This window comes from Aptenodytes patagonicus, chromosome 14, assembly GCF_965638725.1.
Source record: "Aptenodytes patagonicus chromosome 14, bAptPat1.pri.cur, whole genome shotgun sequence".
Lineage (NCBI taxonomy): Eukaryota > Metazoa > Chordata > Aves > Sphenisciformes > Spheniscidae > Aptenodytes > Aptenodytes patagonicus.
Window position 1 is genome coordinate 4,363,407 of NC_134962.1, and position 19,137 is coordinate 4,382,543.

Below are 19,137 nucleotides of genomic sequence, written 5' to 3' on the forward strand. Positions count from 1 at the left end.
AGGCGTCAGTGCGCCAGTTCAGCTTTGATACACAATAAATCAGCAAAGCTGTTACTCAGTTTGGAAACCAAGATTGCAGTGGCACTAAAAACACATTGAAAACATTTACTTTCTTCCCTTTTTTTTTTCCTCTTTTGTTTTTGGTACAAAAATGGTACAAACAACAATACAAAATATTTGTGCTGTTGACAGTTACAAAAAAAGGTTTTTGAACTGGGTTAACGGATGCAAACTGCTTTTGCGCTTCAGCGTGAATACAGCAGAACAGCAGAAGTCTTCCTTGAGAACAACCACAGTCATGCGGGCTGCTACACAGCTTCTCCATTGTAAAAGGAAACATGCAAAATCATAATTAAAATTTAAAAAAAAAAGAGAAAGTGCTCCAATTATACATCTATATGTTGTTGTTGTTTTTTCCCCTATTCGATTTGTAGCTTCAAGCACTAACTACATTATGTACACATTGTGTGAGCAATTGTATATGGGGTTGGTGTGTACTGGAGAGAACTTTTATTTTCCCCATGAAACTGAGTTAACTTTGCGTGGGAGACACCTACGTTGTCTAGCTGCTGTTTTAAACATACGCATTCATCGTTATACAGCATTCCCCCCCCCAACATTTTTTTTTTTCACACTTACAATGAAGAGCTCCAAAAGACATCACAAATAAAAGTCCCATATTTTACCTTTAATATGTTTTTTTGAGACTAAACGAAGTTGCAATCTTGGCATATTGTGTTGTACAGACCCTGCACTGACCATTACCATTCTCCAATGCCCGAACGTCTACCCTATGTGAAGCAGTGGCAGACGATACAGCCCTCTCCTAATCCCACTTACTCCTGGAGGCTGGATTCAGACCCGACTATCCCTAAAAACCCCTTGAAAGAGGCCCGAAGTGGCTCAGCCGCAGGGGAGAGAACTCCCCCCACTGCCTTACAACCACCGACGGCATCGCCTGGTCCAACAAAAAAGGAAAAAAAAAAAGATAACGCAAAACCAGAAGCAAAACTATGACTAGCACATAGGACACCTAGAAGAGACTCGCCTATTTACTGTCATTAATTACCTGCTGAATCTCCTCGTTGCCTTGCAAAATGTTTCTGTGACTGATGCTTCTCCCTATTTACAGGCTACATAATAAATAGACCAGACGGGAGCTGCACCGAGGCCGCAGGGCCATGCTTTGCCGGAGGCGGCCGCGGGTACAGCAGTGATGTTGGACCTGCACGGTCCCTGGCTTGGGGAAGTGCAATCTTCATGCCTAGGAGGTAGGGAGGCCACAGGAGGTGTCCGGCGTGCCCTGACCCCTTGGGAGCTCATCGTTCCTGTCCCTTAGACAGTGCGGAGAGCTGTGGTGATATCCCCTGGCAGTGCTACGGTACGGGGGTAATGGGATGTGACACTGGTATTTCGGGGACGGGCTCTCCTCCACCTGCCTGAAAGCAAGTCCTTCCCCACCGCCTCGTGGTGTGCAAAGAGTGGGGACTCGAATGCGTGGGCACCACTTCCTTAATTAGTTTATGTTTAATGCTTTAGTTTAGATTAGTCAGAGAACAAGGATTCTGGTCTCAATGCATTAACCACTTCTGTGGCCTGCAAGAAAAAACAGCAACTGTACATTCAGCCAAAGTTGCTGTTCCCCCACCCTGGCTCCTTGTAAGCCACCGTCACCTCCAGCTGTGAATGACAATGCCATGTCACATCCACGAGGATCAGAGTGGGGGGACAGAGCAATGGCACAGTCACCTTTCCAGTGGAACCCCTTGGATTAACGTAAGTTTTCTTAGCTGGGTTACAAACCATAAGTAATATTAACAAGCAAAAAGGTTTGCAAAAAGTGATCTATTTTCATTGCTCGATGTGCTCCTCGCTTACCTTCTGCCAGTCCCACTGCGAGGAAAGGGGCCCGACGCTGCTGCTACTTGTGGGGCTGTAAAGCTCAGTGGTGGAGGATGCAGGGAGGAGGAGGTGGAAGAGGGAGAGGAGGAGGAGGAAGAGGAGGAGGTCCTGCAGAGGGAGACTGAGCAGAACTGGGTCAAAAGACAATAAACTAGTTGGTCTGATTTATAGGCTTGTGGGGTTGGAATGGCTGGATTGCAAATGTTGCAGAAAAAATATCTGCCGATTTTAAAAAAAAGTCGCCAATGGAAACAGGTTGGTTTATTTTTAATCACTCAAACAGTTCTGTTTGACTTAGGTTGCATAAATGTTCTTAAAAACCTGAAACGTTTAGACAAGCTGAAGTCTGACAGCATCTCCTTCACGGTCAAGCAGCTCCTTTCACTGCACGGCACGTCCCCCTGGGTGACAGCGGGGCGATGCACTCTGCTGACCGGCCCCTACAGCCTCTGGCCCCGGCCCCGCAGCAGCCATCCCACACCGCTGCCTTCCCCTTCCCTACCTGAAATCCATCACCCCAGCCAAGGCTGCAGCAGGCATCAAGCACCGAGCGCTCTGGAGCAGAGATTTACCTACTGCTCTCGGGTAAGCAGTGCCAGGCAGATTGTACGGCACGGCTTACAGTGGAGACCCAGCTGGCTGGCATTGCAGGAGCTGCACGAGCATCCCAGGAGCCGTGCGGAGCCGGCAGGCAGCGGCAGCAACCCAACGGACGGAGAACCATCGGCATCACCCCGGCCCTCGAGCCACGTCCTTCTGAGTCGGTGACGAGGTTACGGTGATGGACACAAAACACTGACAGGAGGTGTGTTTGTGGAGGTGCAAAGCCCAGATGGTGAAATACTCCAGCCCGTGGCTTTTCCAAAAGAAAATGGGAAGAATCAAGACTGCCTGTGGGTAAAGAGCAGAGGCTGCAGGGCAATGCAGCCCACCCACACCAGGCGGCTGGAGGACAGGGGCTGCGAGGTTTGCCGAGGGCAGCCAGGAGGAGGTGGACAGTACGTGGCAGAAGCAAACTAAGACTTTCATAGTGGTCACACAAGACGACCGAGTTCCCAACTATGGAATGGGAATTTGGAAAGGTGTCAGGTGCCGGCAGTTTGCCAGGCACTGCACTTCATCCCGGCCGAGGCACGTGCTGCCGGCCCGTGCCCGTGGCGCAACGTCCTCACCTTGCTGCTGCCATCGGAGCCGTCCCTCTCCCGAGGTCCGAGCCATCACCTCCTGGTTTCCTCAAGAAACTTGGGTGAGCGTGTGTTCACGCTCTGAGCTGTGAAATGACAAACGGACCCATCGACTGACCGACCGACTGACCGACCAAGGCAAAAAAGAAAGATCACATCCTTGGTAGTTAATAACATACCGGTAACGTTGGAGTCCCCTCGGGCAGACTTTGACCACATTCCACTTCATACAAGACACATTTCAAATGCTCATTAATTTACAGAAATTGCATTTTATAGAAAATATCATACAATGAAATATAAAATGCACTAGGAGCATTTCAAAAATCTATAGAGACGATCTTGCAGCCTAGTATACCCTCTGAAATGACGTCCACTCATCACCGCAAGCTCTCGTCCTCTCATTCTCCCGCTCTCTCGCGTGCACGCGCTCGCTCCCCCCACCCCCCCCCCCTTTAACTCTTAGCATTCAACTTGAGAATTAATCGAGATATCAAAAAAAGCGTGATTATCCCCTGGATAATCACCTTCCAATACTGTGCACATTCTTGGATTTAAATGAAAATATATCTAAGCACTTTTACAAGTTTTAGCGAACCCACTGCAAAATCGTCTGCAGAATATAAAACACAGGTAATCCAAGATTTCATAGCACATTAATTAAGTGGCTCATAATCCATTAAATGTGGTTTATATTACACAACCATGCAGTCTAAATCATTTTACAAACATTAGACATAAACCCACTAGTCCAAATCAGTAAAGGAAAAATGTAATAAAAAAAGCTAGTAACTATTTGTTATTGGTTAAACTGACCCTACACATAAACTAGGTAGTATGCTACCATTTATAATACTGATGTTGAATTACGCCTGGATGCTGCAAAACCTCTTGCCTACTTGGCAATGCTTGAGCATATTAACCACAAGATACTTAATAGGCCCTCGTTGCACTTCTCCAAAAAAAACGTTTACTACAGATAGCAGCGCCTACCCATCGAAGAGAAAGGACACACATTAGCTGAGTTACACGATGTCGTTGAGCTTTGGCTACTAATGCTCCAAGGCATTAATATTGTACTAGACTAACGTCATACTTACGGATGGCAAAAGTGCTGATAAACTCTTCCTGCCCTTAGCACTGCCCCGGCCTCCAGTGGAGCCGCTACACAAACCCCTGCCTTACGCGAGGAAAAGAGCATCGGCTCTCATGCTAGCAGGCATCCTCGGAGATGTGGGACCCCACCACCTAACCCAGCTGGTATTTACATCACCCGAGAGGTCATGGGAGCCAAAACACGCCGATAGCATAAAAACAAACAAATGGGCCTTTGGTCATTTCACGATTTACTTTGCAGGGTTTAGGCAAGGGCTGTCGGAGATTTCTGTCGCAATAACCAAAGGCTTTATCAATGCTATAGTTCTATGCAGCTACATTGAGTGTGACCAGGTGACGGCAGAGCCCCCAGTCGGTATTTTGCATCTGGTAACACTGAATTATATACAACATGATGACTAGTTCACCACCTGCTGAGGCTTAAAGATGGCTGTTAAGAGTTCCACTCAAAACATCTCCCCCCCACCCCCCCATCCTCTTCCACCCCAGAATGAGTCACCCCCTTAAAAAAAAAAAAAAGGCAAAAAAGAAACAATCTCCACAGTTCCTTTTTGTTAACTCCTTCCCAGCTAGAACTGGCTTAGGGTCACAGGGAGTGCTGCCCAGGATGGTTGTATGTTTGTTTTCATCACTCCTGAGATTGAAGGGAATCTGATACATGCACCAAAAGGCACTTTCAAATATATATATATATTTTTTAAAAACAGTGCTTCTGTTCTAAGAAATTCAAGTTAAGACAGAGTGCCTTTCACTCTCTTTAGTCATAAAGCAGATAAACGAGCAATATCCCAGCTGACATTAAAAAAACCAAAACGAAACAACAAAAAAAAAAACCTGCAGCAGAGACAAGTGTTCATGCGAGACAGCTCAATAGTCTAAAAAAAAAATTGTAAAGGAAAAAAAAAGGAAAAAAAAAAGAAACTTCCTATATCACCACTAAAAATAACAATACAGTCAGCAGGGGATATTAATTAAAAAAGATGCCACATCTGTACAGTTCTTGCCTCTGCATCGGCTCTTTTTGTTAATGTTGTTGTCTGTGGGTTTGTTTTTTTTTTTAAATTGTTTTTTTTTTTCTTCTTCTTTTTTTTTTTTTTAATTTTAAATAACGTGAGGTCAGTTTAATCTTCCTCGCCTCCCCCGTACATGTCCGCCAGTTTCTTGAACCTGGGCCCCCAGTCGTTAAGGTAGTCGTAGTTCTGGTCCCCGGAGCTGGAGGAGTTGAGGGAGCTGACGGAGCCGGCGGTGGAGCCGCTGCCCTCGTAGTCGAAGACCAGCAGGGAATCGTAGGGGGGGGCCGTGGGGTCGTTGTCCGCCGCACGCAGGCCCTTGAGGGAGCAAACACACGGCGTTAATACCTGCCATGGGGTTTTATGGTGATGGTGCTAAGGAAGGGTGTTCGGGTAAGGGTCTGGGCTGGTGGGATGCTTGGGATCCTCGCAGCAAAGCTAAAAGAGGATGGTGAAAAGCTAAATGAGGATGGGGACAAAATGAGGGTCCTGGGGCTTCCCCATGCCCGGCTGCCCCCCCAGGTGGAGCCCCCCCCGGCTGCCCCCAGCAGAGAATTCACTAACTCCCAGCGCCTCTGTGAAAGCTGGATGGAGAGGGAGGGGAGTTATTTCCAAGGATCCAGCTCTGGATCTGGGAAGCTCTCAGTTCTGGACAGTGTGTTCTGGGGTTGCCTGTTAAGATTTCCAGCACGGCCAATGAAAGAACGAACAGCACCCTTCCTCTCCTACCAATAGCCGTTATTTCAATTTTGATGATTTTGATTCCTTTAGGAAAAAAAAAATTCCTAATCTCCTAGCAAAATTCTGCAATTAGGAGAGACTTGGGGTGTGAAATCCTGGGCAGAGGGTTGGGAAGCATTGCTGTTCCTGTTCCTGTGCATTGTGGGCAGCAATGCAGGCAGGCCACGGAAATGGCCTCGGAATATGGAGAAAAAGAATTGCTTTGCTGCAGCCCAGCGTCAGGAAAAGCCTAGTGGAACAGACCTGTGACAAAGCATAATGTTCTGCGTTCACACCTTCAGAAACCCCAGTGTCAGCGTGGGGAGATGGAGCAGGTTTTACTGCAGGGAATAGCTGCTGGAGCGTGTATAAGAGTGAGTCTTCACGTGCACGGATGTGTGTAAACGTGTGCGTGAAGTATGGGCAGGAACAAAGGAAGACGGAATTTTAATGATGAAAATGAGAAAAAGCACAGCAGGAAATTGATATAATAATAGAATTAAATCGCTATAACATTTATTTTTCTGACTTAGGAAATGGATGGTGTGTTTTGTCTTGGAGGAAGTAATGCATTGATTTGGTTTGTAACCACTCAATCACTCAAAACTAAAAATGAGATAAGAAATACTACATGGATAACGTTTGTACAAGCAGATAAAGGAGTGGTAATCTAACATAACATAAAGAAACCCTCTCTGATCTGAGATGTATCTCTCTGTTCTGCAAACTCTTTGAGGTTTTAGACCAAATAAAGCTTACTAGGGGAAGGCACAGACTGGTGAAATAATTACAAGCGCAGGAGCCACAAGTGGCGCCTTTGGCTTTAAGTAAACCACGCAGCTGCCTTGCCACCGCCTCCCCACCAGAACGACCCTCCTTTGTCCACGTCCAGACAACGTTTTTACTGACAGCAACTGCAATATTCAGAGTAATCCAAGAGAGAGCGGGATCAGGTTATACTGCCCGGATGCTGAAAAGCATGGTGTTTGTGATATCCATGAGTCAGAAATCTTAGGCTTTTTGTTTGCACTTTGGCTTTTTACAGGCTCGGTGCCTTTATTAGGCCAAGTCCTGCGTCCTTTGCTCATGCCTATCGTTCCCCTGGCTTTGATCAGACTCCTCATGTGAGTAATAGCATCACTTGGCCCATGCAGCCAGGAAAGCGCTGCATAGCTGATGTCAGCTGGCTGCTCAAGCTTTTAAGATGTGACACCAGACACCCTACAGAACATACCTCATTAATGAAGTCACCAATATCCCCTGGATGTGGGATTACTGGTCTTATAGGATACTGTGGTTCAGCACCAATAGGTCTTTCATCCACCCTTCTGACTCCAGGTGTCTTGTTCAGCACGTGATCCATGGTCTCTGGCTGCTGCAGCTGGCTTAAGTCGTAATCCTGTGACAAATGGAAAGGCACAGAGTAAAACCAAGAGCTTTTCGTTCAGACCATCTACTCACCCAATGTACAAACAAGTCAAGGGGTCTAATCCTATTTCAGCTGAAGTTCGATGGCAAATCTTATCCCTGGGTATGTAGCACCTCTAACTATCTAAATTACAGATGAACCTGACCTCTGAGTAGCTCATACAATTGACCTCCTAAGAGTGTATCTTAAAACAGAAGTTAAACCAAATATTTAAATACTTTCTGAATATTTTACATGGTGTCTAAATCTTTGGGATAAAAAATTGGCTTCAGTTTGCATGTGCATAGGTATGTGCATAACTTTTTGATGAAACACATAATACAATGTAAAGACACAGTGTTGGTAGACATATTACTGCAATTCCATTTGTACAGAAATAAAAACATTAAAATGTGTATTGCATTTATGCATGTAGGCCTTTCAAAGTAATTATGTTCTTTCTGCTTGTGAAAAATCCCAACAGAATAGGTTTCTATCAAGGAATGAGAACGAGGTAATATTTCATTAAAATGTATTCAGGTAGGTAATGCTGTTTTGCTGCTCTTCCTTTGCTGTTATTTTTAACAAATCCTTTCTAAAATATTAAAGCCTACAGTGTAGTTGCCTGAAACCAGACACTTCAGCTAGTTTGAATGCTTTTAACAGTACTTGGTTCTACTGGTAAAACTATTCTTGTGCTCAGACAGGGATGATTGAATCTCCAGGAGCAATATTTATAAATAACTTGTCAGTGACAAGAAAAAAGAAATGCTAATTGCAAGGATTTTTCGGATGAATAAGAACTTCACAAGTTTTGGGCAAAGTCCCTGCCTCGGCTCCCCGCAGTGGCTCTCGCCAGGCTCACCCGCTCGCCTTCGGATGCACCGGGTTCTCCACGGCAGGACGTGCTGCAGTGGTTTTGCCTACTCCTTAAGCACCAGCCCCAACCACTGACCTTAGGACTCACTGACACCAACCATGCACACGGCAGCCTCCGCTCAGACCTATGAACCACGCAGTCCATTTAAGCAAACAAGAATAAAGCCATTATATGATGCAGAGTCACATAATTTGCATGAACATCATATTTGAGAGTGTCACGGGCTCTTTACTTGTGTTAGGTAGGAATAAAAAACCAGCAGCTTAAACATGAGAGACAAAACTTTGCTATTTTAGCTGAGGAAATACAATCTGTTGCAGAGGGACAGCACATCTCAGGAGTGCAGGCCAGGGAAGTTTTCATGCAACATCAGCATGGGTGTCTGTAAGAAGCCACCGCAGAAAAGCTGACGCATTCAGGCAGACTGTGGCTTAGGGCTCTGTCACCAAGCAAAGCTTTGCCACTGTACGCTTCGCGGTGAAAAAGAAAATCCCCAAATGTATTTAGACGTTTCTCACAAACCACATCCAGAAATTAAAAGAAATTAAAGGCACATTAGAGATGATTAAGTAAATGCGAGGAAAGCCCATAGAAGCTCTAGGCTCAAGCAAGCCAAGGCAAGTGCCTGCAGCCACAGGTCTGGGGGAGGGTGGTAGCTGCTAGCTGGTTTTACTAAGATCTCTGATGGGGAATGGGAAAATATACAATTTTAATGACCAAAATAGCAGAAATAGTTTGAACATGAGCGTCAGTAGATTGATTTATAGTCCCTCCCCAGGAAGCTGGCCTAGGGGGTAGCAAAATCCATGTAGCGCTGGCCTCCCTGCACGGTCCTGTTTGCACAGGAGAGTGTCCCAGTGACATGCTGGACCTAAGCTGGCTCTCACCGATGTCCATGCCACACTAGGGAAGCCAACAAAGCTGCCTGGGCATGAACAAGGGGGAACGCAACCCTTTGCAAGTACTTTAGTGAAAATAGCGTGGTTTCTGCCTTTTTGAGAGTATAGATTGCACAGCTTCTCCTTGGCCACAACCTGCGGGCTCTTCTCACCTGGTCTTCCTCTCCACCTCCCTCTTCATCATACTTCAGAATATTGTCCCTGACGTCGTCCTCGGGGTCGATCAGGAGCTGCTTGGTGTGGCGCTCCTTCTCCCGGCGTTTCATCCACACCACGAACAGCAGAACCATGGCTGTAACGGAGAAGAAGTGGGGTGAGCCGGGATCTCACATGGCGTGAGGCCAAGCTGTGTGTGTCAGAGCATGGTGGCGTGTCCTAACGCCTCACCTGCCCTCTTCCGCTATGGAGAACCTCACTGGCTGCTAGTAAGAGGAATAAAATTTTATCCTATTGCATGTTCTAATTTATAAGGGAGAGATCAGTGAGAGCTGTAAATACTGTGACAGGCCTCCACTACAAACATTTCTTTAAGATCCATCATGAACACTGATTGAGCTGATGTTTATCAGAAGTCAAACACACAATCAAAGGAAAAGCGAACAGAAAGTGTGAAAACTGACACTTTCTGAAAATATTTGATCTAAATCCTGAATTTTCAGGATCAGATTTCCACCTTTATTTTATTCAGGGGCATAAAATAAAGGTGGAGGAAAGAGAGCTGCAGGGGTGCTGAGAAGCAAACAGGTACAGATGACCCGCACCTTTGCACGAGCGGCTGTTCCACCAGCGTGACACAGCGATGCCCGTTCAGGTCGCGAGCCCTGGTCACGGCAGGCACTTTGCTGTTGTCTGCTGTATGCCATGCAAGACTGGTTTGGGGAGGGTGGGCAAGACTGGGTCGTGTGATCCGATTTGGGCTCACTTATACTTTTTTTTGGTGAGTGAGGGAGGCTTTCTAGACTTCCAAGATCACATTAGCCAGGATATTAGCATACGCATTTGGCTGTCAACTTGCAAAGCAGATCTAAGATCATTTGAAATCCTTTCAGAGAGCAAGGCTAGCTTTGCAGAACAAGGGAGAGCAAATCTGGTAGCACACAGCCAACCTCCTCAGGCATCAGCATTTACATGTCAGGCCCTGGCTAATCTCTCTCAGTATGGTAACAGAGAGAGACGAACAGTTCTTGAATCATGAGAAATTTTCCCCCACTTAAACAACTTTACTCAAAGGGAATGCTGGCTCCCTGCTCCACAACCTCCTTCTTCAAAGGGCCACCCATGTCCCAGAGGCTGTGCACTCCCTGTGACTTACTGCATGGAAGTTGCTCTGGGAACTTAAGTCTCCACTAACATAAGGCAACCAGATCTTGTCTTCCTCAAGAACCTGTCAATACATTAATTTTCATTCTCATACTTGGTAGCTGCAAATAATGCCATCAAAAATGAAATTAAGTCTGGGCAGCTGATGCAGTTACACCTCCCCGTGTCTGCTTTCCCTCCGCTCTCCACGTGAGCCACACATGAAGCTGTGACGGTGGCAATCTGCAGGAGAAGGGAGAGATGGATGGACAGTGGAGGTGGGAACATGTGGCCCAGGTTCATTTCACTTAGGTCAACCCCTGACCGTGCCAAAACAATGCAGCCAACACAACTGAACCCAGGCAGGACGTTAAGATCCCAAACTCTCTTTGTGTTTTTTAGCTGCTTAAGGAGAACAAGCAACTGCTGTTCCCCACTGTCTCATACTTTGCAGGGTTTTCTTTCGCTTTGCCTCTTCATGGAACCTTGGCGTCACTTCACCGAGGGCAAGGATGGAGAAGAGACCAGACCGTGGGGACACAGGTGGGCAGCCCAGCCAGCAGCCCCACTGTGTGGGGAGGTGGTTAGGAGGATCTGAGTTTTTCCTCCCAGCACCAAAGTGTTTATACCCAACAGGAATTCAGTGAAGTGAGCAGAAGAGGACCGGACAGCTAATTACTGCCATTGTGTGCCAATTGGCTGCCATCCCTGCCTGCCAGCTAACAGAATTGTTTTCAGATAGTTCAGCATTTCTTTAATGCTTATCCTAGATCTATTCAAGAGAGAAAAAAGAAAAGGAAAGAAAATGTAACTCTTATCTGCAATATAAAACCTCAGCTATTTAGCAGACTATTGAACTCCTTTTCTTGTTCCTTTTCAAGTCTCTCACAACAAGATACCTGCCTAGTCCACAAAAGACAATGGTTACCAGGCTTTATCTTTTTCTTTCCTTTTTTTTTAAATGCTACTTTTTAATGCACTTGTGGAAAAAACTGTGCCATTAGTGCCTTTACAGCTACCTTGAAAAAAAAAAGACCTTCAAAGTGTCAATAGCGGATATAGTGCACTCTTCTTCCTTTTATTCACTCTGCAGAATGGGAAGTGCTATTACTGCTGTTAGACCCATTTTCACTCTGCATGTAGTTTTCCTTGAAATCTATTGTCTTCACCCTTCACAATTTTTTATTGCATTGCTCTTCTAAATGTGTTATTCGTGCAGCTAATACATCAGGTATCGGGAAGAAGAAAAAACCTTTGAGCGAAGGTAAAGCCAGAAACTTCCTTCACCTGAGCAACCTCAGATCTGTCCCCTTGCTGCTTCTTCCTTTTAAAGCCATCAAACTTTGACCTGCTGACTCTAAAATGGACAAATAGCACAAAAAATCCCACATCTGCCTTCTTCCAGGCTATTGTTCAGAGGCCACGATAGAAAACAGATAGAAAGGAGGCAAAACACTGGAAGGATGTAACTGGAAAACTGCTCATCGCAAATTACATTTTTCATCACTGATACAGTGCTTTGCAGCTCTTGAAGATAAGATAAAAAAAAGTCAATTAGAATTACAATGAATGTAAAAATAAGCTTTTGTAATAAAAACCGTAATTTAAAATGGGATAATGTATCTGAAAATGAAAAGGGGAATCTCTTAAATCAAATGTCCTTCAGCTGAAGTTAATTTCAGTCAATAGGATTTTCCACTGTTTAAATCATACTTTAGCACTGGATTTATATGAGAGTAGCAAAAAGAAGTCTCGTGTTTTATCACTTCTGTGGCTTCCAGTGCAAACTTTTAGCCCACCAGCAGCAGCACTGCCTGCATGCCCCAGAGTACCAAACGTGGAGGGACTGACGAACACCACGTCTTCTTCTGGGTGTGCAATTGTGGTGCATTTGCAACAAATGCCCTTGCTGAAGGGAGCAGCCTAAAACATTTTGCTACTGGGACGCCACACCCAATGAAGGACAGAAATTGTGCATCGTGGCTATGCACGGCTCAGATGGGCTGGATGAGGAGTGGGGACTGCAGGGCCACAAACACCCGCTTTTCTTGCTCGCTCTCCAGACTGATATGGTAAATCAATTATACAACAATATATTCCCATCGCTGGCCCAGGAGGGTGGATGCTTGCCCAGAGATGACCCGTTCTCTTAATGTACCATATCATATCCACATTAGGTGACATTTGTAGCATATGTCGCTCTGTCTGCTCTCTGTTTAAACACATTGGGGGTAAATATTAAATGTGATTTAGCACCATAACTCCCATTAGCTTTAATGGGAGTCCCATGGTTTCATCCTGTGTTTCTTGATGAATATTTACCTCATTGTTCATTTCAGCGCTCATTTTTATCTATTCCTACTGTGCCAACTCCTGCTTGAAGTTATAATGGTATCATTTTTATTTTTAAGTGTGTGCACACATGGTTATTGGTAACGCTCATGAAAGCCTGGGACTAACAGCATTGCTGGGCAAAAGGGACGGCTTTGCCTCGAGCAAAGGGATGGCCAGCCCTTCTCTGTGATGCACCCCCCAGCCCTCCAGCGCTCCTGACAAACTGGGGATCCTTCCTCTAAAAACACTCACAATCCACCATGTTTCTCCAATCTGTTGTCATTTTACAAGCAATGGTACAATAACTACCATTCTTTTCCTGTGAACAACCAGAAAACTGCAGCTACGCACTGGCTCTGCCAGGGACTAGCCAGACTCTCATAACCAGTGCATCTGGTACCGGGAACCGGTACACCCACAGCCATCCAGGGACCTGAGAGCTATGGGGGACTCTGCCACAGGATTTTGGACAAGTCCTTCAACTTTCTCCTGCAAAATGTGGAGAATCACATCGCACTCACTACCTACAAGACGTTGTCAGGTGTAATGATGTTTGTAAAGCTACTGGAAGTCTTAGAAAGAAAAGTCCAATGCACGCAGAGAGTGCTCCAGCTCGTTTTGCTGACACTGCAGTGAAGGAGGTTCAAATGCAGATGTGTGAACCACCCCCCGCAGCCCAAAGCTCACGGCTCTGTCCTTTGCAGGGAGCTTGCATGGCTCTTGAAAAATACCTGGTATAGAAATGGGACAACGGGGAACAGGATGGGAAACATGACGTCTCCCAGCAGCATCACCCCCTGCGGTACTTACTTAGTAAAATAATGATGCAGATCAAGATGGCGATGATGGCACCCGTGCCCAGCCCTGCTGCAGCCACCGCCCCGATGGTGGTGCAGTCGCCATTCTCGTCACACGGGCACACCTTCACTTTGATGACGCATGTGTTGTACAAGGGGGGGTTTCCTGAGTCCGTCACGATTATCGGCACATCATACACACCCGCTTCCAGGTACATGATTCGTAAACTAAGCTGGGCGTAATCGCCTGGAGAGACCAAGACAGACAGACAGATGACAGACACTCTGGTAGAGCCTTGCAGCCACACTTGTACAGGCAGGGCTCCTCTGCCAGAGCAGTCTTCTGAGTCCTGAAGCGGAGCCTATCAACAATACACCTGGACAGGACAGCTTCAGACTTCTGCCCTAACAGTTTGGTCAACAATCAGCCTGTGTTTTGCAAAATACTGTGTGTTTTCACTGCTGCACTAACCTACCTTGACAGCATTTGCAAATCCAGTTGTATGCACTTAAAATGGCATGAAATGCAAATACTGAAGCATGGATGATGCTCCCTGAGTCTTGGCTGCCCCAGGCCACTGCACAGGCTCTCTGCTCACCCACCCTCCCACCTTGGGATTTTTGGGAAGCCCATCACCCGTCGATGACATGCTCAGCCAGGTAATACTTCTCATGTTCTCTCCCATTGCGATACAAGAGCTGTGGGACTGAGCCCCGAGCTGCGATGGCACAAGCCGCTGCCCCTGGCAGAGGGTGCCAGACCTCAGTGAGAGGAACCAGCTTTGAAGCCAAAACCAGCCCATGGCTCCATATTTTCCGTCCTCTGCTGAAACTACCAATAAGAGGAGCAATTAGGGCCATTTGTGGTTGCATGCTGCAATATAAAAATCCTTCACATACTGGTAATCTTCACACTTACCTAGCCCTCCTGGTTCCATGGTAAATTAAAAGGCTGCCTTTACGCAATTATGGTCAGAGAAATGAACATTGATCCTGATTGTGGCTTATGACAATTACACTGGAACATAAGGAAGACTGATAATAGCTTTTTTCCCCTTGGCCATTATGGATGATTTATACTCTGTTCACTACTGATAACTGTTCATAATTATGAACTGCATTAAAAAAAGCCAAGTGCCAAGGCTCTTAGAGTTATGCTGCAGGTCTGATACAAATCATTTCTGATTAACTATCTTGTCTATAATGTCAGCCATAATGTGCTTTAAAAAATAAAAATCAGATAAAAAAGTAGGAAAGTTTGGAAGTTTGAAACCGCACGTGGCCTCATTAGTGAATCAGAGTCCAAATGTCCTCAGGATTGCCTGCCCCATTTACCATTCAGCCGTGTTATGGTCCAGTTCTTCCTCACTGCAGATGGCACACTTGGCAGCTCAAAGACAAAGGGCCCAACGTTTGGATCGATGTCAGCATCCGCGGCTGTTATGTTGATGACATTCAGGTTTGGCTTTTCACAGATCTGTGCCTCCTTTGGCAGGAGCTCAGGAGCATTATCGTTGATGTCGATTAGGTAGATCTGCAGAGTGCCAGTACCGCTCGCGGGGGGTATACCTGAACGGGAGAGGCAGAGCTGAACATGGACCGATGACCATTGCTCTAGAAGCAGCGGGAATGACAACACTGTGTACCAACCCCCTCTCTGCCTTCCAATTTCAATAAACCAGGATTCTCACCCTCCCTCCTTGGACTTTATTAGGGACATACTGCACTTTCATGGTCCCTTGCTTTAAGAGGTATTATTAAAACTTCCCCAAGCCTCCTAATGTTGCTGTTTTTCGGTCCTGCAGAACATGGAGGTTGAGTTCTGCAGATCTGTAGCCTACAGCAATGTCCTTAGTCAAACTCTAAAAATACAAGGAGGTGATGCCAAGCTGCTAGTGCAAATTTTGGTAATGGCTGTTTTGAAGAGGAAAAACCATTAGAAAGATAGCTAACGAGGAAGAAGAGGGCTTGGAGGGAAAAAAAAAAGTAAGTAGTGTAATCTGTTGGTCAGCATTTACTGTAGCACTTGCTAGCCAGTTTTCAGATTTACAGACTATTACACTGCTTCAAAGAAAGCCCAACTCTCCAGCCCATCCCACAGTCAGCCCTAGCTTTAGTGGTGAAAGGTCCTTGCTCAAAGCCTACGGTATGAGCTAACCATCACCAAACATGTTGGGTGATGCTACTAACCCATGGCAGCAGCAGTATGTCCCAATACACAGTTCTTCATCCTCTCTACATTTGTCCCAAGCAGCAGGGATGCTGCAGCACAGCAGTCTTAGTCCTCCAGCCCCTTATCGATGAAGAGCCACATTTATCTGACTAATCACCACTTACACAAAGTAATACCTGCCCTGGCAAGAGAGAACAGCCAGAACACACATCTGGCAGCTCCGTGTTGGCCTGCCCACCACCTCCCTTCTCAGGCAGCGTTGCTTCAGCAATTCTTTTTTAAGTTTGTATTTTCAGTCCTGGCTCTTCCTCCCAGTGGCTGGATATAAAGCTACACGAACCACTTCCCCACTAGGCTTTCAAACGTTGCTTCTGCTTCCATAGACTTTCCTTCCTACATTTCCTTCTCATTTCTGCTCCATTTTTCAAGGGAGCCTTGAAAACTCTGAAGGAGCCCTGAAAATCCTTCTTTCATGGTTCCTACATAAGCTCTTCAATCATTGATCTCATCCTTTCATCTAGTAAGCATGGGGCAGGTTTCCCTCTAAAACAATGTCTTTGATCAGCCTTGGAAGTTTCTGGAGAGACAGACAGCCTATCAGGATACTGGGACTGAACATGAAAACTGACTTGTGGGACCAAGCAAAGTGATTTCACTGTTTTCATGTTACCCAGAATATCTTCTGGGATGAATGCAAGGCCCACACTCTAACCTCTGAGGTAGACTGAATGCCAGCTAGCAGCCCTGAGAGGCACTAACTGGCATGTGGCTGAAATAACCTGCAATTGCTGCACATACAAACGCAGTTTTGTAGGGCTATTGGGTATTGTTGGGCTCGGGTTCCTGGTATTTTTGGTTTTTTATGCTCCTGAGTGCAGTTCTGGGGCAGTCTCAGAAGAAATGAAAAGTAAACAATTTTTTAAATGTCCAAGTACTACAAACCATGGAACATTTCAAATTATTTCAGCTGTCTTATGTGGAGAGAGCAAGGACGTGGATAGAGCAGGTATTGATGTACTACAAAGGATCCTTGGACTTCATGCTCAAGAGATGAGGACTACCATAGCACCACTGACTCCAGTGGAGAAGTTGGTCCACTCCCTGAAATTAAGATTGAACTACTAGTGACAGTATTTCAAAAGAAAGAGGAATATACAACTGCTACATGTACATTTAACTGTTGCATTCCTCATCATTGCCTTTTTCACAGTGCCAGCATCAGTACTCCTGGAGCAAGGTACAAGCCAACTGGCTTTCATGTTCAGCTGCAAGCAGGAGCCACTCCCACCCTGCTTGTGCAAAAATTTCTAAGGAACTTGGGCCACTGTCCTGACAAATCCTGGCAGAAACGAAGCAAACTGTGCCTGTGGCTAACCGGCATCTTCTCGTCATTGTGTGCCTGCAGAAAAGCAGGAACCTGCATGCAGGGTCACTAATGCAGCCTGGTTTCCTACAGGATTGGGCCCCAAAGGTGAGTTCCCATGGTGTGCTCTGATATCGAAGAAGGGGCAGGACTCTGCTTCCTTCAGTTACAGAGTCTCTCTCCCCCACTCAGCTCCCTATTTTATGAAACCTGTTGGAACATGATATATTTGAGTTCTCAGCCTCCCTGTGAGATTGGTTGAAATTGGCTGAAGGGTTCAAGCACTGCCAGGCTCCACACTTGTGTAGACACAGTGTGATCCAAGAGCCTCTCTCTCCTGGGAAACCAGGCTAAAAATACGCTGTTGATTACGATTCCCCTTTTCCCTCCCTTACATTGCAGCCAAGAATTTTCTTAAAGTGAGTATCTCTGCACTGTAGCCCAGGGAGAGAAAGAAAGCATGTCCAAGGAGTATTTGGCTAAACTTCTTCTTATCCTATACTGAAAACAGCAAAAAGAACTTCAAGTAAACAAGATGTTGCTGCTTCATCAAGAAAGAAAGAAAAATCCCCACCAAAACGCCTGCCCCAAAGCCTTTCTTTGATGAGTACATGATGCTGGAGAACCTGGAACTCGGGAGAAATGTGGAAAGAGTCTATTAGCCTAGATGAAACTTCAGCTGTTATCCTAAGCACTCTAGACAGAATTTTAAATAAGGTGTTGCTTTATGTGCATTTTAATGGCTGCAATATACCAGTAATAGATTAATTTTTCAGAATGAAGAGATTTATCTAGGTCCTCACTTTCTGAGCTGCTGAATGATAGATGTGGAGGTACTGATGCACTGCAGCATCAGAACTGAAGCCAAGGAAAGGGGTTAACTCCAAATCGTGTTGTACTAAGTGCCTGGGATTTGCAAGGTGAGATGGTGAGGATTAGTTTGATGGGTTCAAGCTCTACCACTGCTTTTGTGAATAGCCTCAGCCAATTCATTTGACCTGTTTTGCCCTGCGGCTCTTGCAGATGAACACTGCTAGATCCCCTTGAGACTATTTTGGATTTCACTGCCCTGGCTGCCTTCACAGAGGGGAAGCTTAGGATGGGGCTGTGGGACCACATCAGTCCTACCATTGATGGCACAAAGAAGGGGCAAAATTTGCTTCTTGGTACTGCTACTCAGCATGGGAACTCTTCCATGAGTTTGCCTTGCCCCTGTGACCCAGGATGCAATGACTGAAGTGAAGCCTGAAACCCCAGAGGAAGCAAGTTTTCATTAGCCCTGCAAGCACCACCATATCTGCTCATAATGGCCATGGCACCTTTTAGCCTGAGGGATGACAACAGCTAACACAAACACTGTCCTGAAAGCACCTACAGAGTATGAGCCATATACTTAGGAGCTCACAGCCAAGCCTAGACTTAATCTTGATGCTGAACCTTGGCTCTGGTTTGATGTGAGCGCTCAGCACCCTGCAGGGGGAAGGTGAGGGTGGGAGAGGGGGAGGAAGGCCCTCTCCTTGCCCGGGGAAGCTACCTTGCCCTCCACAGAGCCTTTTCCAACTGGAGGAACCGATGAATGAAATAACAGCGTGGCCACATCTAGGTATGGTTAGCAAAAAAGTCATTAACTCATAATCAGAATTAGGAAGAGAAATCCAGGGCAGCAGCAATGGACCGCTTGCCCTTGGTTGAGGCCAGCGCTGAGGTTCACAGTGCTAATTTGACCAATAGTGCTGTGTGATCTTTAATGAGTAGAGAAGAGCAAGCCTTAACAGGACTTCTGTGCGAGAAGATTTGTACTGGCCTCAGTGACTTTGATAATAAAGTACACCAGCATCCAGACACTCCGATGATGGCTGGCCATTTCAGAAACGGTAGTGGACAGAGAAAGATTAGCTCCGATGACAGACAGACAGACACCTTTCATGAAAGCCACAGCAGTTCAATGGACTGGTTTATTTTTAATACCCTCCTGCCATCCCCTACAATTATTTCTGGTTTCCTGATAGAAGGCTTCCTGAATACTCTGATCAGCACCTTTGGGAAGATTAC

The 19,137-nt window shown here is 46.0% G+C and overlaps 1 protein-coding gene across 1 annotated transcript in view; it reads right to left on the reverse strand.

The window, feature by feature from the left end:
* Positions 1 to 4,721: 4,721 nt before the first annotated feature.
* The window catches only part of CDH4 (cadherin 4), a 469,167-nt gene continuing 454,751 nt past the window's right edge, over positions 4,722 to 19,137 (reverse strand). The window contains exons 12-16 of the mRNA XM_076352033.1: positions 14,885 to 15,118; positions 13,563 to 13,796; positions 9,272 to 9,411; positions 7,167 to 7,331; positions 4,722 to 5,530 (exon numbers count right to left, since the gene is read on the reverse strand). Coding sequence (XP_076208148.1) covers positions 5,324 to 5,530; positions 7,167 to 7,331; positions 9,272 to 9,411; positions 13,563 to 13,796; positions 14,885 to 15,118 — 980 coding nt within the window. The 3' untranslated portion in view covers positions 4,722 to 5,323. The remainder of the gene's footprint in view (positions 5,531 to 7,166; positions 7,332 to 9,271; positions 9,412 to 13,562; positions 13,797 to 14,884; positions 15,119 to 19,137) is intronic.